We start from the raw sequence: 24,315 nt of genomic DNA, 5'->3' as shown, positions 1-24,315 counted from the left end.
TAAATGGCACCACAACCTAACACAAGAGTTGGTCTGATTTATTTTGTACCACAGTGGAAATTTGAGGTCATGCAGTAAATTTATCAATCGTATGACATTTGAAATCAGTGCGCAGAAACGAATTAAATATATTTGAGAAGTAGTTGGATATATCGTTATTTCTCATCAGGTTAGTATTATTGTTTTTCTCTCATTTATCCTTTTTATACAAATTTAAAAAAATATTTGCATCGCAATTACATGTATTATAACTCAACTAGTAGTTACACGAAGAACAACATCTTTAATCATCATTTTTTCTCAAAACTTTTGTTCATATATTTAGCAGAATAAGGAAGGTTAATTGATATAGTTATTTACTTTTTTCAACTTGTTTTTGTTCAACAATATATTGATTATTGATTTCATTGTTTCATATGCTTCTATTTCATTCACTGTCGTATTTTGAAGTGAAAAAAAACAACAGATACGTTACAGAAAATCTACTCAATACAGATAATTCGTATAAATGTATTGTATTCCGTATTGATGAATTCAAATTGTTAAATTACTTTCAATTCTTTTCCATCATGGAAACGATTCTCGCCGCCATTTTATCCAATTTGGTGGTAACAGAGCCCAATTCATGACAAATAAATAAATAAATAGATAAATGGATGTAAAACTGATAGCTGGTAGTCTTTAAACCATACTAAGGACAAACGCATGTTGATATGAACGTGCTGAGTTAGGTGTTATTGTACGAACTCATAAACTAACAATCACCATACTCATACCAGACACATTAATCTGGCTCAGCTACACTGGCAATTTTTGCTTACGTGAATTTCATATGAAACTAATGTGATGAGATTCACATGAAATTCACGTGAGCAAAATTTTGCTGTGAAGAATCTACAGTTCTTTGCCCTTATTTCTAAAAGCAGTTTGCTTAGCATAGAGGCAATACATACAAGTTTTACCAGTCTTTGATTTGACCCAGTCGGGTTAAGAACCCATTACCTCATCCGTTTGCGCGGCGACCATGGTTATGTAGATTACTTGGATTACCATATATATAAAGGACAGTACAACCGACTACAACAACATCAACACCTGACTTTAGATAAAAGTAACAAACTTAAAATTGAGAATGGAAATGGGGAATATGTCAAAGAGACAACAACCCGATCAAAGAGCAGATAACAACCGAAGGCCACCAATAATAGTAAACAAGTTTGTTTATACTATAAATTTCAAGTTGATTTGAACATAACTTCATGGTAAATTACCTGAAACCAAAACTTTAACATAATACGGGACTGAGGGATACACAGACCACACACACAATTTCCCCTCCCCTTTAATGTCGTATGCGGAGTATATAAAGATGCAGGAGTACGTCTTTAGTGGAAGTTTTGTTGAGTTACAGATACTAGACCACTTTTTTCCTTTTTCGGAAGGGACGGATTATCAGCTCAGTATGAAATAATTTAACCAAAATAACGGAGTTTTCTTGTCTTAAGTAAACAGTTTACATTCAATTGGATTATTGATGTAACTTTTAATGTTTGTCATAACATAACTTATGTCTAACGGGTAAAACTGTGTTGATGATTTCCGTCTTCATTGTTTTTCGTCGTTTATTGTTGGGTAACAGATTCGATATTTTACCCGATATCGTCAATATTATTACTACAACTAGGTCGTTACCTCTGCTTGTAGACTATTAGTCCCCGAGGGTATCACCATCACAGTAGCTCAGTACTTTGGTACTGCAAATACGGATTTTGTTTTATTGAAATTTGCTATTACAAAATTTTAGAAATCATTTTGAATTCAGAAATCCACGTTAATTAATGTTATTTCTATCACTTGGTCGATATCGCAGCTTGGTGAACTGTTAGTCCACGATAGTATCACCAGCTCGGTAGCCAGTACTTTGGTACTGGCATGCACAAGTACTGGCATCAAATTACGGACATTGTTTTGAGTTCTTTTCTATAAAGTTATTTCTTACTCGAGCATCGGAATCTGGTGCAGTAAAATTGGTACAGTTATTGTTGTTAATACTATGATGATTTGACTTATCAGCATTGTACTTTAAAAATTTACCTTCCTACTCGTACAATTTCTCTAAAATAGCAGTTGTTCTATATGTGCTATATTAAACATTTTGGAAACTCTTGTATTATTTTTTTAAAGTTATTATTTTATTTCAAGTGTAACTATACTCAGATTAATCTCGATAAATTTTCGGCTTTACCCTTTTCATTGATATACGTTAATATGTGAAATTATAGTTGTGTATTGATTTATTTGTCCCCGCTTAAGTTAAAGTTAAGTTCTCAGGACAATGGTATGATCATTTTAGTATACTTAATGTCTATTCCTATTTTAAAGGTATCAATTAAACACGAATACAATATATGCCATTAAAATATTCATTTAATCAAGAGTGACATTTGTTGTATACATAAAAATCATTTGGTTTGAATTTAAAATTTCTCATTTGAAATATGAGAAGACCAAATTTAATTATAAATTCGAATTAGTCATCTTTTTTCTTTTTATATTGGAAGTTACACTATGACAATGATACACAATCCCGAATAGGATAAAATCTGAAATTTTAGCGATTGCGTCCTATCCCCTATTTTTGACAATTTGACCGAGTTAGGATTACAAATGGATTGCATGCGATTGATTCCCTCAGTTTGTGTTTGTTACTTTGATTTGTCTTTTTTAATCGATTTATGAGATATTAATATCGGCATTTTTCTAGTTTCCAGACAATAACTTGTGTTCATATATGGATCTCTCTGAAATTGTACTGCAAGGTACCATACCACAAAGGGAAGGCTGGGATTGCTTTTGGGGGTAATTGTCTCAAAATTTAAGGAATTAGGGGCCAAAATTAAACTCTGATTCCCAGAAAGTACATGTACAAGTAGAGGTTTCAAAAATAACTTTTAAAGCTTTTGGTCAAAATTTCGTTTTTAGAAAAAAATCTGGATATTTTCATTTTTAGTAGTAAGTTTTTCAGATTTGTTTTTACTATTTTATCCCATTGAAGATAGCCTATTCACTACTGTTCACTGTCAACTATTTTCATAGCTGGAATTAAAATGTTTACTCAAGTTACATGTGTGTTAAGTGTGTTTTATAAAATGTTATATGGATGGCAAAATTAAACGTCTCACATTAACAGCTAACTGTTAACTCCTCATTGCTAAATATGTTTTGTTAACGTTTGACTGGCCACACATTGATGACCAGGTATATCGCCACTAAATTATAATGTGCCTTATGGTCCTCCACAAATATTTTATTGACAGCTAGTTGTGGTGTTCAGATGCAGAGTGGGAAAAGGGAGCGATTCAGACCATTTGAATGTATTGTGGGCATTATTTAGAGTAATATAAACAAAACGTATAACATTTTCATCACTTAAGAGTAAATGTTATGAAAGGTGTATACTTACAATATTAAGTGTATGTGTGTGTTACACTTAATTTTCCTTTACTATGTTTAATAAATTATAGTATGTTCCTAACTTCCGCAATTATCTTTATTGAAGTAATCGTTTACAGAATACGGATATGCACAGAATATTTTTTTCTTAAAAATTTGATAAAGACAAAATTGTCACTTCCGCATTTATTAATATTGATTTAATTCTTTTATTGCAAATAACGATCACGCAAAATATTTGTTTTCCCTTAAAAATTTGATAAAGACGAATATATAGGGTATATAAATGTTCGTCACAGAAACAATAATCGACAGGCACCATTGAACAATGTCAATGTACCGAAGTCAGCTTTTATGTCATATCTTTTTTTTTCTTGTTGAAAATATGGTTTTTATGGCAGATCTTTGATCATTTCTGTTTAGTTTGTTCACATATTTTTGGGCCTCGGGCCAACTTAAAAGTTCTGCAGACAGCCGTCGTCTGTCGAAGAAAGCACATTGACCTCTAAATTCTAAATGTGTTATTTCATTATTTTCATCGTTGGGTTGCTGTCTCACTAAAACCCCACATTTCTTTTTATTCTCATGCTGTACGAATATACCGGTTCAATACTGTAACTCTCTTGGCAGAATGAATTAGATTTGGGCATTAATCGACCATATCTTTTATACTTCATCAACCTCACATGTAAATTAGTTTTACGTCTACAGTAAGTACCAAAGAACGGTATGTACTATTACTTGATATTTGATGTTTTTTACAGGTACGTAAGGAGCAGTGATGTTAATTTTATAAAGGGAAAATATTGTTATTGTTTTAAATACATCTTCGACTGTATGGTGTTGAATTGTAAATATGACATAGAGATGAGGAAAGTAGGATTAATAGTAACTTCGCTTTGCAGGGAAATAATCTCAATCACAATTATAATTATGTTAAAAATGTCACAATTCTTAGCGTTGAAAAACATGATCATAGTTAAGTATTTAGATAATTTATAAACATAAATTTAAGCTTTCTGTCCTCGGGAGGGAATAAACAGATTAAGAAATATGATCCTACACGTACTTGTCATTAGCAATTGTGCGGAAGTGCTTACTTTACTGGAGCACATCACTTCACCCAAAGTGTTTTAATTGGGTTTATTTTGGTATAGATATATAGTTTCTGTGTTGTTTTATGTAATGTTTTCTCTTTTTTTTTTTGGTTTTCAGTTGATGTTTTTGTCAGTGGTGGTATTGCCTATTTTTGTCATGAAAACTTTGTCATATTTTCCTTCAAAATTTTCACCTATTGGAGCAAGACCTTCTTTCACAAAGAGTGGCTCAGCAACACTCTTGACCCCCGATCGTTTGTGGAGTATATGTTGCTCCATCTTTAGTTTCCTGGGTACGGTATCGTGCTTATTGGTTAATTGCACCATGGTATCTTCTTATGAATAAAAGGGATTTGGATATCAAAAACCTGTTATTAACATCATATTACCTACAGGACTACAGATATGATTAAAGAAAACTCAACCACACACATGAATGTGGGTTTTTATATTTTAAGGAATATTCTTTGAATATACTTCAAATATAAGCACTTATACATTATTTTCATCTCTGTACAATATCATTTAAAAGATGGTAGATTTTTTAAGGGACTTTATTCTTCGGTACAGACTGGTATCCTATAACATTGATCCTATTCCAGCTACTTACCAGTGTTTGTTCACGTTTCTATTCAGTTACTTATAATATCGCTGTTAGCAGTTTGTCTATTGAGTCAAACAAAAACCTGAAAGATAATTGTATGCTGGTCTGCCTTATAAATAATATTACCAAAACAACCAGGATGTGGTAGGCTGCTATACCTGCAATTGGTTTCATACTGCCATGATAAATGTTTACATTACAAATTTTGTGATAAGATTTAGCAAAATCGACTAATTAATTATACACGTTTCTGACTTTTTTTTAGTACAATTGATAATCCATGCAATATAACAGTAATTTTTTTATAATATTAAAAAGTTATAATGTCCAAACTATAAACCTCTTTGATGATTTAAAAAAATTTGACACAGTGTTCTATGAGGACATACCTTTTCCTACAACTTGTGATTCATTGGAGGAAATACTGAACGATTCAAACAAGATTGGTGTTAATGTGCCCAAAACACATTACGAACATTAGGATAATTTATGTAGATTTCTTAAAATTTTACCCACAATACATTTTTTAGGATTTGAAACGTCTCCAAAGCTGACATCATATTAGATGAAATGGCATTAAAAGTTGCACACGTATACACAATATAATCTCCAAAAAGTATATTTTTCCTTATACATGTATTCGTTTACTCATTTTGGTGCTATGTCTATTTATAACCATAATTAATGATATTTAGACTATAAGGGTATTGACTGTAAGTGCGGTGATTATTTACGAACTAATTATTGATCTTTTCCTGATTTTCTTTTCTTTTAAGAACATTAAGAAAGAACTACTTTAAGTACTTTAATTCGATATAATTTACTGAAGACGTATGAATTCTTTGTTAATTCATATACAAGAACTGAAGCAACCAGTGCATGTAATACATGTATGCAATGTGAACTATCATAACATTTAGTATTCAGATGACTTTTTCATTACCAATAAAGTTGTACCATTTTTAACATGAACTAATATAATTATTAAGTTTTACTCCATAAATAAACTTTTTATGTTGATTTGAATTTTATCATCTGATTTATTTTTGACTATCCCGTTTCTTTTATCAAATAATTACTAGTATTTTAGCTATTCCGAAAAACAAAGATTAAATCTTTGCTATTTCAATATCTACATGCCGTATAAAAATGAATACTTTAAAGATTTTGCTTTAGATATACCATGGAATAGGCGAATATTTCGGATTTATTTTGTTGTGAAACAAACCATTGGATTGTAAATAGAATAGAAAATAATTTTGGATTTGATGACAGTTTAATAGACTCTTTTTACAGATGTCGAACAATCTTGATAACCGGGTTAGTTTTAGAGTTTTTTTACGTTGTGAAATTTTAGCATATCGTTTACTGAACATTTTGGCAGTTTGATTGTTTCGTTTTATTTATTCCAGAATGCCACAGGTCCACAACAAATCCATTCTTCTGGATGGAAATGCATTTGGAAAGAATTCTCGTTTCATGAACACTATGAAATTTAGTGATGTAACAAAACGACGAGTCAGAGCATTTAATGTGGTGGAGAACCGTTTAAGTAAATATAGAATAAATTATTACAATAGACAAGCAGAAATAGAGTTCAATCGTGTTCAAAAACAGAAAGAAACATTACTAGTTAGAATGAAAAAACTTATGGCTTACAAAGTAGTTGCAAAACATCACAATATTTCGAATGCACAAGACTATCATGCAGCGTTAAATGAAGATAGATCTCCACGCAAAATACAAAAGGAGGTTAAAGAGATGATAAAGCAGATTTCACCACAGTACGTGAGAGAAAAGCGAGCTAGAGAGAAAATTGATGAAGCTAGGCGCCTCTGTGATGATGTTATACATAAAAATCGAAAACAAATTGATGTGATTTATCCTCCACCGAAACAATGGCTGCCATATCGAGAACAGGATGAGGACGATTCAAGGTCAAATGTAACAACTCCCCAATCGGCACCACCTGAAATGAATGCTGAAATGAGAATGCGAAGATTGACTCTGCCACAAAATCGGAGAACTGTAGGGGTTTCCAGAGCATACGTTATGGAGAAAAGTAATCTTGGTGAAAAATTAGAAAAAGAAAAGACTGCTATGGAAATACCCCCACAGAAAGATATGCTAATATCTGAAATAGAAACTAACGATAAAGAACTAAAGCCTGAGTTACCGCCAGTCATTGTTCGACGGTCAAGCTTAAAAGACGATGCTTTACCAAAGCAAAAAGCTAATCGATTAGAAAAACCGAACTATGAGCTTGCCCCAGTTTCGCTCAACAAAAAGATTAAAAAAGAGCTTGATATTAGGTCAGACTAAAATTGGTCATTTAATCACTTTTGAAATTAGATGTTTCACTAAAGGAAGTACTTGCTTCATTATGAGAATCAGTGCTATTTACTCTTCCAGGTACAGAAACAAATATTCCCTGCAATCTTAGCAGAGGAACAAGATCAGGTATAGATAGACGCAATTCTATGTAGAAATATAGACGGTATTGATTATTGATTATTGTGTCTCAGAAAACTGCTTACCTCAAACCAATTAAAGTATTTCAAAAGAGAGATATGGAATATTTTATTTCATTCTGAGCATGTTTTGATAAAATTGAATTTTTTATTATTGTTTTAGGAATCTTGAGAACTGCGGATACTAATATACTTCCGGAGTACTGTATACATATACTTTGTAAAACATGTTTAGTTTTAATTTGATAAACCAATTATACCAAAGTAGTAGAACCTATATTACACTTTTAATCTCCAAAGCAAATGTCAAAATCAACTCATTTTTAATAGCCAAAACATGAATGGTTTCAAAAAGCATTTAAACATAAAGGGTCCAAGTAAAACGACGTAAAACGTAAAATGTTAACTTTGTTTAAGGGATTTACAAAATATTTGCAATCTAGATGTTCCGTTGAAATCTTGTACTTTATGAGAAAGAAACATGGAACGATACGGACACGCTCTGTACAACCTTGTTTCACTCACCACTTCGAATGTGTACGAAGTCCGAACAGTGACAGTTGCTAAGCAGATTTTTTTAAGTGAAAGAAGCCAGTTTAAATTGAACTTGATTTTAAAAAACATTTGATGTTCCATATTCGTACAATTTCCATAAAAATAAAAAGATGTATTATGATTGCTAATTAGAAACTATCCACAAGAGACCAAATGAAGTAGATGTAAGCAACTATGTATCTAAGCTGTCCAAAAATAAATGCCAAACGACATTTGATTCCAATTTTGCAATGCAATATTCTCTATGTAAAGCTTGAAAATATTTAAAAAAAGTTGCATCTTTGGAATTATGAGTAAGAGTTAGCATTCAATATTCCAAAAAGTCTTTTTTTTTATAAATATAAATAACAACTTTTTCTTTTTTTATTATTTCGTAGACTGAAAAGTGTTTACTGTAAAAAAACCAATAAATATTCATATGACGCTTAAAATGTCAAAATTTCAAGTACACAATAGTGTCTTTTAAAATATTAAGCATAATCAAGGTTCGATGTTTACTTAATATGGAAATTTTTTATGCATGAAGTAAAATATTTCAACTTTTCGCTAATAGGCTTCTGTCATAGGGTCACATTTAAACTTTATCGATATTAAACATACGAGGATACATATAAAAGTATCAGTATAGTTTTAGAACCAAAATTGCATGAATAGAAGAATCGTAATTTTCACTTATGCATGAATTGTTTTCAATCAAGAATACACCTTTTACTCCTAAAGGAACTATTTTTTATTATTTTTTTCTGTATCGATGTACTAATAGGCAAAAAGGTATAACAAAATTATCGAACTCCAAGGTAAAGTCAAAAAAGGAAAGTTCATAAAAACTGACAAAATCAAACGTTATCAACAAACGGAACGAGTGGAAAACAACTGTCATATTCTTGACTTGATACAGGCATTTTCCAAAGAAATTGTTGGGCTAAACCTGGTTCTGTAGCTAGCTAAACCTCCAACTTGTATGACAGATTTGTATAGTTCCGTTGACAAAATTGGGTGAGCAACCCAAACGGACATAATAGAATACTGTGACACTAATTGGGATCCAGCTGCCAAAACCTTGTAAACATACATCACTTGTATACAACATAACTGACTTAAAAAATTCAAACAAAAGTACAAATAATTCTAACAAAGACGCAAAAAAAAAAGGGTTGTAGTATGTATTAAATTTGACAATGACAGCAATTTTAAGTTTGAACTCATTGGTTCTTTTAATTATAGAATAACATTGTGGTTAAAATTGCGAAGATCCGAACAAGAATAATATTTTCCTCAATAATTGCTAACCATATATCGTATACATATCATTCAAAAAAAGCTTTGGTAGGCACACTCGATTTTGTTTCCATTTTGCCAATGTATTTACTTCCAACTTGGAAGTGAGAAATGTCACCTTGGAACTTAGAAATGTCAATTTATAACTGATAAATATACATTTGGAACTAAAAAATGTCAACTAAGAACCGAGAAATTTTAACAACAGAATGTCCCTACCGGTTGTTCGTAGAGTTTTGTCAAAATAAATGTACCTAGATTTAAAGGACTATTGACTGAACTGATGTTCTTAAATTTCACATGAAGTGTATGCGACGTATTATAAATCTTCTGAAAATTGAAAACAAGTATTATTCACATTATCTGCGATTGCCTTTGAAAGTATTGGTTATTCAATTGGCATAATGCAATTATTTAGTATTACACCTACAAGTAGATTTTTTCTTAAGTTCACTTGAAAATAAAGGGCCACAATCCACGTGGCTATAGTGGAGCACATGCTGTTTTCCCTTGTGATCAATGCGGTTTGTGTTGCAAATCTCAAGTTTTCTGTGTAGTGTTTCAAGGATTGCTATTTGACTATTGGCAATGGTGTTGTTATTTTTTTCGACTTGTTGTTTACCTCTTAGAACCTTATCATTTTTTATCTGTCCCAAAAAAATATTCCATTTCTGCCAAGTGATCGGCTTATGACTCCTCTACGTTGTTTAAATGGTTGTTAATGTCCCTGTAAACAAATACTTTATTATGTGTAATGTGCAAGGTCTACTCACTTCCGTGCCGTGTTTCAGCAACAAGTCGAGAAGCAATGTAAGTCATCACTTATAATACTGTCGCTGATGGATTGTTAAAAATTTATCGACATTTTGTTCATTGGCTCAAATAATATCACGTGATTTACAATATCACATGATAAAATACATCTAACCATAAGAGGAACGTTCATAACTGCAACCGGAAAATGAGCGAATAAACACTTTAGTAAAACCTCGCATTCTCCGTTTCAACTATAATTTGATTACTGAAACTGCTTGTTATTGTCAAAGATTCACACAGTTACCATTACTTTGCATTCAAATATGCTTGTAATGGAATGGAATAGCAATGAAAAAACAATCTTTTTCATTCAGATTTTTACGTAAGCAAGGATCTAAATCAAGGTGCATGCTGTCAATCAGTCGCAAGCATTTAATTGGCAGCTTAAACACAACGCAAAACAGATAAGTGAAAGTCAAAAGTTTTATTTAAAGTCGATGTGCATAATTTACAATACAAGTTTGAATGAAGTACTGACATGGAACCCAGTCTTTTTCAAGAATATATTATATAATGAGCTCAAAATGGCCGCCAAGCAATGGCAATAAAGGCTCTGCCTTTAAAACAAAGCTCCCTAGTATTAAACAGGGCTGTATGTCCTCTTTGTCAGTTTTATTGTTAAACAAATATGTATATATTTATATAGTAACATAACAGATACCATACGTTTACTGTCCATGCACGTTAAAAGTAAGCGAGTACAAAACAAGTAAAACTCTATGTTTCTTATAGGGTCAAACAAAGGCATATTATTTAGAAAATAAAAGGCATCTAAACAATAGCATTTTTAGCAAAAATATCATACAATAATGATTTACCCTTTTCAAATGAATACAAAAGAAATTGCGTACACAGTTCAGACTATTCAAAAGTTTTTAAATGTAAGAAATTCGTTTGATGCGTTTTTGGTACAACTTTCGTCCAGTTGCTCTCGAACAACATTGTCACATTCTTCATAGTGATCGCTCTCATCGACATATTTATCATAATGATCTTCATCGTCCCTCGCATAGTCGTAGTGTTCATCGTCTAGATCAGTATCAGCACTGCAAATCAGCTTATTGTCCATGTTTGTATAGCGATCCTCTTCCTTTTCATCTGTAATTTGTTTTTCTTCCAAATTGCAGGTTAATTTTGTATCTTCACAAATTGCTTCATCTTTACCTGGCGTCATGTATGTGGTATTCTGGAAATTATATGTCTTTAAGAATACTGAACTGAAAAAAAAAGACAATTTTTCTGGATCAAATGCTTGTTAAGGATGTTTTCTCTGTGATGAGTGTTCTTGCGTGTGTTTGTGCTGTATTTCTGTGACGTAGTGTTGTCATTTTAGCGATATTTTTTAACATTGTCATATAAGCGGGAGGTTTGGCTAGCCATAAAACAAGGTTCAACCCACCATTTTTTCTTAAAATGTCCTGTACCAAGTCAGGAATATGGCAGTTGTTATCAAATAGTTCGTTTCTATGTATGTTGGCGTTTGTTTTTGTTGCACTTCAGTGTTCCTGTTGTTTCTTTGTTCTCCTCTTATAGTTGATGTGTTTCCCTCGGTTTTAGTTTGTAACCCGGATTTGTTTTCTCTCTATCGATTTATGACTTTTGAACACCGGTATACTACTGTTGCTTTTATTTCTTATATTATTATTGATTTTTTAAATGGGAAAAATGGGAAAACAATTTCATAGTTATTTTAGATCAACTTTCAAAGTAATAATTAAAGTAAAATTTCTGAAAAGAAAATTGCGATACTCGTAACACAATAGACCATCTCATCTTGCTTATAAGAATAAGTATATCATTCATTTTATACACTTTAGATATCTAAAATGAGAAAGAATGCTTATTATCCCATTCTAGTATTTATCTTTCTCGCGGCCACCATAAAGAATCGTAATTGCCCTTTGCGTAGTCCGTTCATGACAAAAATATGCATCCAACTTGTCATCATTGACATCTTTGTATTACATTGATATAATAACAGTTTTCATTATAAAATGATATCATAGGATTTATGAATTTTAAACAAATAACCTTAGATTATTTTGAACAGACTTAAATGATTAAGGGGAGTTGATGGTTTCGATTACTTTCTCATGTGATGCTATCTAAAAGATGTTTTACAAGGTGGATGTCTTGAACGTTTATCTTTTTTAAAAGCAACATTCATGATGAGAACAAGCTTATCCATGCAAATCTATTCCTTTCGAACCTCGATGTTATTCGAAACGACTGCGATTAAAAGTTAGACAGAGTGTTCTCCCAGACATTTTTAATTCCGCTATAAATCGATGAACCTTACCTCCTCCTCCTCTTCCTAACAATCACAAACACAATTACAACACCCAGTATCAGCAACAATACTCCTGGTATAATTCCAAAGTAAAGAGCTAAAAAAAACAAAAAAACATATTAAGCTTGTTGCACAACTATGAGTGACACACGTCACTGAAATGATATCCTATGTGTCTGTTTTATGTTCTCTCGTTACTTCTTCTTTTTAAGGATGAGAGTAAGTGTTGAACATTTGTATTTTATTATAACGTTATTATAGAGGTAGGTGATTTTCCTTTGATTTTATTGTGTGTTCTTTTATGTACCCTTTGTTAGTCCTCTAATCGAGATGTAAAAAAGTAGGGATAAAATCATACGTTTCCATTCTCAATTTTATCAAAACTAGCTTAATCTCGTCACGTTTTTCTTGTGCTTGTCCCACCCTGTCAGCGGTTGTCTTATGTTATTCTTTAAGGATTTTTATTTGGCAAACAAGGTAGTGATTTCCTGACTTTAATAGTCTCAAATTGAACTATTTGCAAGGGAATGACATATTGGTAAGAATATTTACAAGGGATTGACATATTGATAAGACTATTTACAAGGGATTGAAATATTGGTTAGACTATTTACAAGGGATTGTACATAATATTATTGGCAAGACACCTGTCTTATTGGTTCTTGTTGCTTCTTCCTAGTTTTTCATTCAATTTCAAAATGCACATAACTTTTATTATGTATTCATATTTATTTATATTTCTAACGGTAACTTACTACCTTTCTTAAACATCTCTGATGACAGTATCTTTGACACATCTGAAATATCTGAAAATATTAAAGTGGATTATCTAAAGCTTCCTTTTAATACCTTGCATATACATTAATCATAAAGTTGTTGTTACAAACTTTGCTGGGTACATACATTAGCTTAAATTCTTTTGTAGTAATATAACTGGGCGATTGTTGATCATTGTTCTTCCCTGGTTGCTAGTTTCAATGTAAAAAATAATTGTAATTGTTAACATATAAATGTAAAGAGATAGGAACTAGAATAGTGGTGTAATTGTTCATTTATTAATTATTTATTCGATCAAATTCTTATATCTGAAACACTGAATTTATTGTTTTCTTGACATTGTGGAATTTCCATTCCAAATGATTGTGGTCTATCAGAATACTGGTTGTCAGAAAATAATGAACTTAATAAATATTTCTTGTCCAACCTTGCGTAACTGTCTAATATTGAGAAAGTAGAGGTACAGTTCATAAAAAGTAGGGCATATTCTACCTATTGCTTTACACCGTTGTTTATTACAAGTTTCTTTTTGGCGATCTATATCATCTCCAGAACAATTCATTCCACCAAACATAGGTCCTGGATTTTCACAAGTTCTGTTTCTATATCGACTATAAAATCCTCCACCACATGTGACATTACATTTATCCCATGGTGACCACTCACTATAATCTGTCCAATTGCCATCCACTGAAAAAAGTAAATGTTATACATTTTGAATATTACAGTTAGATTGAATTTAAAATATTATGAAAGGGTTTGTTTTGTGTATTTTAAAATTATTTCTTTTTTTGACTTAAATAATAAATTGTTTTACTATATATTTAGCCATATAATGTTATCCAAATAGGAAATTTCGTGTATCCAGTTGCACAAATATTCGAAAATGGAGGTTTTTTCCACCTTGGTATCTTTAAAGTACATAAGCAAATGCCTATTTTATAAATTGCTCTATTTTCATTTTGTTCATTTCTTAGGGTGTCAATGATATTTTGCATTCATCATAGCTGAATTTTTATATGTTCGATGACGATATACGTTTTTCACGTAATGTTTTACGTTTTATGGTACGCTGATATGAATTTTTTTTATTGGTCATGTCTTTTTTAAGTTCTGAGTTGCAATATTAATCTTCTTTCTCTCTCTCTCTCCTTAAATTACTGTAAATTTGGATATTATTGTGTGCATTCACATTGCGATTTTTGAAGAAATGACAAAAATGCGAGATGAATTATTGCGAGTTCAGGAAAATCTGCATACAGAATGCGAGTTCTAGTTATTGCGATACCCAACCAGTCGCCTTTTTCGGATTAATAAAAACCTCTTAACAAATTCTGAACTTACAGTTAGTTTATTTGATATTCGCTACCGGTTATCATTTTTTATACTAACATGGACAATGCTGAATATTACAAACTCTTCCCTCTTCTTCTGTCGTTTTACCATCACATTCCAAACCACCAAACTTTGGCTTGGGATTTGAACAGGATCTTGATCTTGTTCTATATTTCAATCCCCCATCACATTCTTTTGAACAATTTCCCCATTGACTCCATAAAGTATATTGTGACCATCCACCGTTTACTGAAATAAATGTACATTGACTTGTTGAACTAGTGGCTATTCAGAATACGTACATGATTTGAAAATATCAATTTTTCACTTTTTACACAAGATACATAAGTTTATTTTTATGTATGATCAGGTACCACTAACTAATCTTTTTCTCTTATCGCTAATCGAGTCCACCAAATTTGCTTCAATATCTTGTAATTTAGTTTTAGAAATATTGTTGACAAAAAAACGTGAAGACGAAGTGGCAAAAGATACCAAAAGGAACAAAAAATATAAGTCAATGATTGAAAAAGACACAAAACCATAAAGGAAAAACAACGAAAATGCAAACGTCAGATTACACAGGAAACTAAAGACTTCGAAACGAAAACCAAACCGAAACCCCTGGGATCTTAGGTGCTCCCAAAGCTCTGGTCGTGTTGCTCACATCAATTGAAAATTCTGAGTTTAACCGAAATCGGAGATGTCACAACGAGGAGAAGAAGACGGGATTGCGACTATGAAAATTGGAACATTACTTTTTTTTAACGTCATTACGGTTTAAAAGCAGGGAATTCATCATAAGTACGAGGCTTAAGTTTTTGCTTCGCCAGACGCTTGTTTTGTCTACAAAAGACTCATCAGTGACGCTCGTACATTTACCTTTATAATACCGTACTAAATAAAGGCAAAAGTAGTTTACTAATGTTCAAATCTCGTAAATCGATTAGGAAGAGACAAATCAAGGAAGCAAACAAAAATCCTTATGTGAGAAGGGATAGTTAAGATTTTGCGAATCAAATTAACGTCATTACGGTTGACAGTATTTTTGTGATTTTACTTTTTACAAAGCAGGAAATTTTATCTCATAAATCAATATGCACATTTTAAAAAGTGTAGTGTTTTGCGGTTCCTCCCTCGTTACCCATTTTTCTTTTCAATGTTAATATGCGGGGTATTGTTAGTATAATCAACCGTGTTATTTACTTGGACAAAGTAAAGTATTGCAATCAGCGGTTATGTTTTCCACTGCCTTTCCACTGCATTGTTTCCCGTCATATTTTGGTAAAGGGTTTGTGCAGGTCCTATTCCTGATTTTGGACTTTTTACCACCACCACAAGTTACATTACATAACGACCATGCACTCCAATTTCCATAGGACGACCAGCCGCCGTCAACTGCATGAAAATAAAGGTAAAATTATTAAAGGTCTCCTTTCCCCGTATTTTATCAATTCAGAAGCTAATTAATGGTGGGCACTTTTCCTCTGTTTATATTTTATATGATGCTTATAGTCCAAATAAAAAACAGAACCTCTGATCTTTTGACCCGTATCAAAATGATAGATAAATGCTTAAGAATTCACTTCGTGCGTAGCGTTTATTCAATGATCAAATGCAAAACAACTTTTACCCCATTTATAAATTACATTTTGGATTTTACCTGACGGCTTATATATATCCTGATTGCTATTGTCAATCAATACCTATAATCATATAAAAAAAAATTTAAAACGGGACCTTCAAAAAGAAGTTAAGGAAGTATAGATTATACTTTCGACGTCGTAAAAAGTGTTGTATTTGAAAGATTACCGTAGCGGTATTTGGCAAAACCTTTCTGAATTTTGGTTTTCAATGCTCTTTCTATTCTGGACTTTTTGTCTTTTTTTATTCGAGCGTTACTGATGAATCTTTTGTAGACGAAAAAACACGTCTGATGTACAAAATTTTGATTCTGGTATCCATGATTAATTTATTATATCTTTCTTTATATTTATAATTGAACAGAAAACTCAATAAGTTTTAAATACTCAAATGAACAGGTAAGTTCGTGGAATAAAGTTGCTAATTAGAAAACATATTTCTTTTGTCAGTTATTAAGACGGTTTCTAGGTGTGCGTCGTTATATCAATTGATTAATGTTTTCTAGGTCTGATCGTTTCGTACAATGAAAGGTATCAAAAGTGTATATTCAGAAGGAAAGGGACGCCTTAAATATATATTATCACTGTTTTGGAACTTGTCAGGTTTTGTGTTACACCTATTCTTCTTTAACAAAAAGATCTTGCGATTGCACAAAATTCGAAATGTAGCACCTTTAAAATTGAATGGTTTGTCAAAAAAAGAGAAATTTACTTTTTTTATGATTTTCAATTTTTATTATAAAAAAAATCTAAAGTATTTACATTTTTTTTTCTTCAATTTCATGCCTTCTGTGAAATGTCAGGGAAAAATAGTGTTCAATAGGATTTTTAAAAATAATCTCGTACTTGTTTTCCTCATCGTGTTTGCATTGTGTATAACTGAAGAAATAAAAGAACTTGCAGAAATACAACGTTAGTTCGTAGATTGCAAAATTGTATTGCCTGTCTCATAAGGTGACAGTATTAGCGCTGTTAGAGTTACAAATTCTCAATGTGTATTTTCTGAACTACACGTTATTGAAATAAGAATTTATTGTAAAATGTTTGTTAATACTCAAAATAAGGTACATTTGCTTTTCTCGTGCAATCTTTTAACTAACTTCATTGTCTGCTCTTCAAAATATATGTTTCGTCAAAATCTTAGAAAGATGTCTTCTATTTAGGACAAAAATGGATACATTGTATCTTATTGTCCCTTTCTGAGTCAACGAAGTGGCTAGTACTATGTATATATCAGGTGCACACGATGACCAGTATTAGTCATACCATGAGCTTAATTCTTTATAGCAGTTTATCAAAGTTTAGTTGCTGCTGTGAAATTAACCTAATTTAATATCAAGGACATCAAAATAGTATATTCATTTCATATTTTTAAAGTATTTGAAATAAAATCTTTGAAAATGACATAAATATGATCGAATGGTACTTGTAAAACATGGTTTCAATTAAAATTGTGCAAAAATACTGAAGCTATCGTATATCTAGGATATTTGAAGGTTATTCTTGGAAAATAAGAAAAAAAAAATGACAATATTTGTCTTTTATGCATAAGGCAAATACTTTATTATGTAGTATGAAGGTTTAACAACTTTGACATTTTTCTGAATTTCTTAACATCATTAGATATAATGTAAATGTGAATTTTCGTGGCATTAAAAAAAAAATAACTGAACTGGTAATTCATTGCTAATATAATCAAATATTGATACTACTTGGACAATGCAATGTGTTGCAGTCGGATGTTGTACGTTCCGCTTTATTTCCAGTGCACTGCTTTCCACTATATTTTGGTTCAGGATTGGAACATGTTCTATTCCTAATTCTTATCTTTTCACCACCACCACACGTTAAACTACATGAGAACCAAGAACTCCAAATTCCAAATGATGACCACCCACCATCAACTTCAATGAAATAAGTATGTAGATGAAGGCGACAGTAGTTTACCGATGTTCAAATCCGTTAAAAACAATTTAGAAGAGACAAATCAACGTAACAAACAAAAACTGAGAGAATCAATTGAACCCCTGAAGGAGCGAGTACAGGTGCGTCGACAGGATGAGCGTATCCTGCGATTTAGAATTATTTTATGGAGAAACGCAAAAATGATCTATGTTTTACTGATTTTTCAATATTTGTTGTTTTTACCAAATTACTTTTTATCTTTAGGAAAAAAAGTACTTTTAAAATGGTTTTAACTGACTGACACATCAGTTTTTTTATACGTTAAATATTTTTTTTATTGATTTTGTCTTCTATATTTTAAGGAGGTTTTATTGTTTTCCTCATTTGTGCTGGTTACATACACAAACACCTTTACAGAAATTTTATACGTATTGATAAATATCAGATGAAGTTAAACTGGTATCTAACTGGCTGTGATTAGAGAAAGGTTTAATTTTGTAGAAAAAATAAATAGAACACCTTTTAAGAGTCAATCAACATTCGTTTTTTAAAGATGTTTTATTATTCTAAAATTTTATATTAAAAGGTGTTATTACTTGGACATTGGATAATATTGCAGTCAAAAGTAGTATTTTCTGCGGCATATCCACTGCACTGTATCCCGCCATAATGTGGTATAGGATTGGAACACGTCCTATTCCTACTTCTAGTCTTTTCACCAACACCACACGTTGAACTACATAACGACCAAGATGTCCAAATTCCAAATGATGACCACCCACCATTAACTTCAATATAATGAAATAAGTATTAAGATTAAGACGATAGTAGTTTTCCGATGTTAAATTTTGTCTTCTAGATTATTAACAGATTCTATAGTCTTCCTTATTTGTGCTGGTTAGATATAGAGATATTTAAGAAATATATAAATGTATACATGAATATCAGATGACGATAACATACTATTTATTTGGTCGTGATGAAATAAAGGTTTCATTTTGTGAAAAAAAAATAGAAAACCTTTTTAGAATCAATCAATATGCTTATTTTAAAGATATTTTATTCATGGGGTCTTAAATTTCTACTGATTTTATCACGGGTTGACCTTTGTGCAAAATATTTCTCTTCAGCGATAGCGAGGGGTAAAATATCGGCATAAAGGACCAACCCGTGGTAAAATCAAAATAAATTCAAACTCCCATGAATCATTTCTATTCTAATAGGACAAGGTTGGCAATTCTTGTGGATCGAAGCGTTATTGAAGGCAATTATTATATCTCGTAATTGAATACACTTATAATATTGGCGTAAAGAACGAAGAAAATTTAACAACTATTTACAATAACATATTTAGAGATGTTAGGTTGAAGTTTACGATTATGAAAATTCAAGAAAGTGGGCTATCAAAAGTGATGATTTTCTATAAATTGTTTGAAATTTCACAGTGATATCATACTTTAACTTTGTTTAAACCTGTTTATTTACTTTTGACTTTAATTATTTATCCCTTGTAATTTTTTATTAACTGTGTATTTGCATTTAGGTGTCACAGGTTAAATTTATTCGTTCATTGTGTGTTAATTTACGTTTTTTGATTGAGTTAAGCCTTCCAATTGATATTTTATAGTGTGTTTTTCTATGTTGTGATGTTATACTATTGTTTCAGAAAAGGGAGAAGGTTTGGTACCATTAAAACGTTTAATCCCGCTGCAAATGTTTGCACCTGTCCTAAGTCAGGAATCTGATTACAGTAGTTGTCGTCTGTTTATGTAGTTCATACGTGTTTCTCGTTTCTCGTTTTTATATAGATTAGACCGTTGGTTTTTCCGTTTGAATGGTTTTACACTAGTAATTTTTTGGGGCCCTTTATAGCTTGCTGTTCAGTGTGAGCCAAGGCTCCGTGTTGAAGGCCGTACCTTGATCTATAATGGTTTACTTTTAAAATTGTAACTTGGATGGAGAGTTGTCTCATTGGCACTCATACAACATCTTCCTATATCTATTTCAACAAAATTGTATCTTCGTTTCTTTATGTTTCCATGTTCTGAAAACTTTCACATTGGTGCATTTTCCCGTACAATGCTAATGTTCTTGCGTCATATTTAGAGTTGATCGTTCAATGACGTCAATTACACCGATTGACCTCGGGTTACTAATTTATAAAAATCATACGACGCAGGAGTGTGATTGGAAAAGCCCGATCAGCTGACATACATTATATGGGTGTTTACTGATAGCGTTTAAGGAACGTCTTATTTTATTTATTTATTTTTTTATTTATTTATTTATTTATTTATTTATTTCATTTATTTATTTAGTTATTACTTTTAATTTTATCACTATATCTTAATTTTATTAATAAAAATGTGTTATTACTTGGACATTGGATAATATTGCAGTCAGATGTAGTATTTTCCGCGGCATATTCACTGCACTGTTTCCAGCAATAATGTGGTACAGGATTTGCTTATTAGCTTTTCACCACCCCCACAACCTACACTACGTAACGACCAAAAACTCGAAATTACAAAGGGCTACCATTCACCATCAACTTTAATCAAATATATGTCTGTTTATGTAGTTCATACTTGTTTCTCGTTTCTCGTTTTTATATAGATTAGACCGTTGGTTTTCCCGTTTGAATGGTTCTACACTAGTAATTTTTGGGGCCCTTTATAGCTTGCTGTTCGGTGTGAGCCAATGCTCCGTGTTGAAGGCCGTACCTTGACCTATAATGGTTTACTTTTATAAATTGTTACTTGGATGGAGAGTTGTCTCATTGGCACTCATACCACATCTTCCTATATCTATATTAGTAAAATTACTAAATGAAGAAATATGTGAGTTTTGTTTAGTTGTCTTTTGATTTATGACATTTATCAAACAACACAATATTTATATACTTTTCTTAAATTTGGAAATTAATTCTTAAAGTGAATGTTGCAGCATTGAATTTTTTTAATTTATCAAATTTTATGCGTCGAAATTCATCTAATAGTAAAAGTTAGCCGATGTCATAGTTTTTCATATTCTATATTGGGTGATTATATTTCAGAAAATGTATCATACATTGTTTAATATCAGTCAAATTTTAGTTATCATCTATTAGAAATATCAGAGACAAGTGAAAATTCGTTAGGGGGAAATCAGATATCAAAATACTGTTTTAAATCAAATACATTTTTGTATTTTAAATATATTATTTTCATTTTAATTTTTGTATATATATAAAAAAAAGCAAAATGGACATGTTTAGTTCATTATGTTTTCTGGCGTACAACATTTTAATTCTGGTATCTGTGATTAGTTTATTTACTTTGTTATTAGTTGGACAATGGAATATATTGCAGTAAGATATTGTATTTCCACAGCGTTTCTCGTTTACAATGGTACTTGATTGAAATACGTCCAATTCATGATTAAATGTTTCTCACAACCACATGTTACACTAAATAAAGACCAATAACTCCAAGTACAATTGAATGACTTTCTGTCATTATTTTCAGAATTAATACCTTCCTGAATCTATTAATGATATAATAGGTGTTTATTTGTTATAACGTATCATGTTTACATTTTTCGCAGTTTAAGTTCAGATTAAAATGCTAAGGTATATTGAAACTTTAATATTTATTTTAAACCTGGTACATGGTAATAAGTTCTATAAACCTGACTGTATGCAGTGTGTGTAAAAGGGAACGAACTGTTGAATTGAAGTGAAGTTTTCTAGATAATTTCTGTTCAATATGTGAAAATAGAAACACTATTGTGGATATATACCCCCGAAAGGGGATGTCTAAACTAACTGTATTGAACATATAGATAAGTTATATACAGAATCCTTGTTATATCCGTTAGGTAAAAGAAAAAAATATAGTTTTGACTTTTGTCAGTGAAATATATGAAGTGGTTTCTTAGAAAACATTCCTTTCAATAACAATCAGGTACACAACCAACAATAAGGATTAGTTTGAACAGCATGTTATCAGACTGTACGAGTGCCCTATGTAGATTTTAATGCGTTTAAAATATCTACTTTGTCCAAAAAAGGGTACCATAGCCATGTTAGGACAAATTTGTCAATTTATGCATGTATATGGCAATATATTGACATCATACATTATGAATATATAATAAGGAGATGTGGTTTGAATGCCAATGATAAAACTTTCAACCAGAGTTCAAATGAATTGGATATAAGTAATTATAGGCCATTGATGGCCTTGAACAATGAGAAGAAACCCATACCGTATAGTCGGCTAAAGAAGGCACCGAAATGAAAAATATGGAAAGGATTCAAACGAAAAAACTAAGGTCCTACTTATAACAAAACAATTTACGAAAAACAATTAGGACAGACATGAACCAATGACATCCACTGAACAACAGGCTCCTGAACTCGGACAGGAACATAAAGAATATGGTTATTTTTTTTTTATATGAGTGGAATGTAAGATGTGCAAAGAATTCCTGTTATAAATATATATGTATTTTACTTGGGCAAGGTAATGTACTGCACTCAGAAGTATTATTTCCTGCTTCATTTCCAATGCAAAACTTCCCTCCATATTTTGGAATAGGATTGGAACACGTCCTTTCCCTGCTTCTTGTCTTTTTACCACCACCACACGTTGCACTACACAACGACCAAGAACTCCAAATTCCAAAGCGCGACCATCCGCCATCAACTTTAATAAAATATGTATGTAGAAATTGTTTTATGGAGAAATCCAAGAAAAGAGCTAAGTTTAACTAATCTTCTAATTCATAGCTATCATAACACAGATCGACGTTAATTCTTTTGTTAAACATTTGGAAAGTTAATAATTAAATTGATTGCTAGATCATTGATTTTGTTTTTTTGAATCATATTCAATTTGTTGAGTTTTATCTTGTAAAATTGTAGGAGAATCAAACATCTTCCAATTATGTATTTGTTGGGAACAGTTGAAGACTTAAGTTGAAAAAATGTCATACAAGTAGTTTAATATGCATGTTATAATATTAAATTCCCCAGAATACGACTCTCGCATTTACAAAGTTGTATTTTTGAAATTGAAATTTAGTGTAATTACTTTGACAATGATATGTATTGCAGTCAGAAGAAGTATTTTTCAGGGCACTTCCAGTGCACTGTCTTCCATCATAGTTTGGGACAGGATTGGAACATGTCCTACTCCTGCTTCTTGACTTTACACCACCGCCACAAGTTACGCTACATACAGACCAAGAACTCCAAATACCGTAGGATGACCACCCACCATCAACTTCAATGAATTATATTGATATGATTATTACATGTGCGAATAATACGGTCTGTGACTATTAGTCAGAACGACTATTTTTTTTACATTTTTCATAAGTATCTGGTTGTGCAAAAGTAGTACTTGTTTGTCTTCCAAACTGTGTAAGAAGGGAAATACATATCTTAATATACAGTGTAGTTCATAGATTGAAAAACACAATCGTCTGCACCGAAGGAGAGAATTGTAGAAACTTTGTTGAAAGTAGAAAACATGTATTTGTCCAGATTTTTGCATTACAAAATTATAGGGTTCTTGAGCTTTTCTTAACCCAAATTCTTTTATCTACCTTGCTTATCAATACAGCTCTTAAAGTATATTTGTTTTCAGAATTTAAGAAAGACTTCTAAGTTACAAGGACAAATCAATATATTATTATAGTTCTATCATGTTTTTGTCTTTTCTCTATAGCATAATCCACAAAATGATTATAAATCAGTAGAACATAATGATTGATCATTAAAGGCAACTTACTCTCTTATACTGATAATCAAGTATGTATCAAGTCTTGTGTAGACGAAACGAGCGTCTGGCGTAAATCAAATATAAAGTTGGAATCTTTAATAAGTTTTATAATCATAAATATCATTACTAATGCTTCTTAATTGATTATTATATATGAACTCAGCGCTTCAGATGCACGAAATTTTTGAAAGTTTTATCTTTATCAAATGAAGTACTCAACATGAACATTTCTCTTATTGTTTCTCGATATTTTGAAACTATGTTTAAAATGAAAATGAACTACATTGGTTAGTGTTTGTTTTATATCGTACCGTAATTTTTGA

At 31.4% G+C, this 24,315-nt stretch overlaps 2 protein-coding genes across 2 annotated transcripts in view; one reads left to right on the top strand and one right to left on the bottom strand.

Moving 5' to 3' along the window:
- On the top strand, positions 1–7,721 carry LOC127709950 (uncharacterized). Its single transcript, XM_052215655.1, has 2 exons — positions 1–169; positions 6,567–7,721. Exon 2 carries the CDS (start codon positions 6,568–6,570, stop codon positions 7,474–7,476), a length of 909 nt encoding a protein of 302 aa, XP_052071615.1. The 5' UTR covers positions 1–169; position 6,567; the 3' UTR covers positions 7,477–7,721.
- Positions 7,722–10,683: 2,962 nt separating this feature from the next.
- The window catches only part of LOC127738306 (SCO-spondin-like), a gene marked incomplete at its 5' end in the record, with an annotated part of 56,167 nt that continues 42,535 nt past the window's right edge, over positions 10,684–24,315 (bottom strand). Inside the window, 10 exons of the mRNA XM_052249511.1 lie at positions 10,684–11,491; positions 12,574–12,661; positions 13,320–13,370; positions 13,834–14,031; positions 14,734–14,925; positions 15,883–16,074; positions 18,032–18,223; positions 18,821–19,012; positions 22,721–22,912; positions 23,300–23,491. Of these exons, the coding sequence (XP_052105471.1) occupies positions 11,140–11,491; positions 12,574–12,661; positions 13,320–13,370; positions 13,834–14,031; positions 14,734–14,925; positions 15,883–16,074; positions 18,032–18,223; positions 18,821–19,012; positions 22,721–22,912; positions 23,300–23,491 (1,841 nt within the window). The remainder of the gene's footprint in view (positions 11,492–12,573; positions 12,662–13,319; positions 13,371–13,833; positions 14,032–14,733; positions 14,926–15,882; positions 16,075–18,031; positions 18,224–18,820; positions 19,013–22,720; positions 22,913–23,299; positions 23,492–24,315) is intronic.

Source organism: Mytilus californianus, unplaced genomic scaffold (assembly GCF_021869535.1).
Source record: "Mytilus californianus isolate M0D057914Y unplaced genomic scaffold, xbMytCali1.0.p SCAF_1, whole genome shotgun sequence".
NCBI lineage: Eukaryota > Metazoa > Mollusca > Bivalvia > Mytilida > Mytilidae > Mytilus > Mytilus californianus.
Note: the sequence above shows the minus strand (reverse complement) of the source record. Positions and strands in the feature narration are given on the sequence as shown.

Bases quoted from the DNA above. Each gene is read 5' to 3' on its own strand.
- LOC127709950 (XM_052215655.1), top strand. From the start codon at position 6,568: ATGCCACAGGTCCACAACAAATCCATTCTTCTGGATGGAAATGCATTT.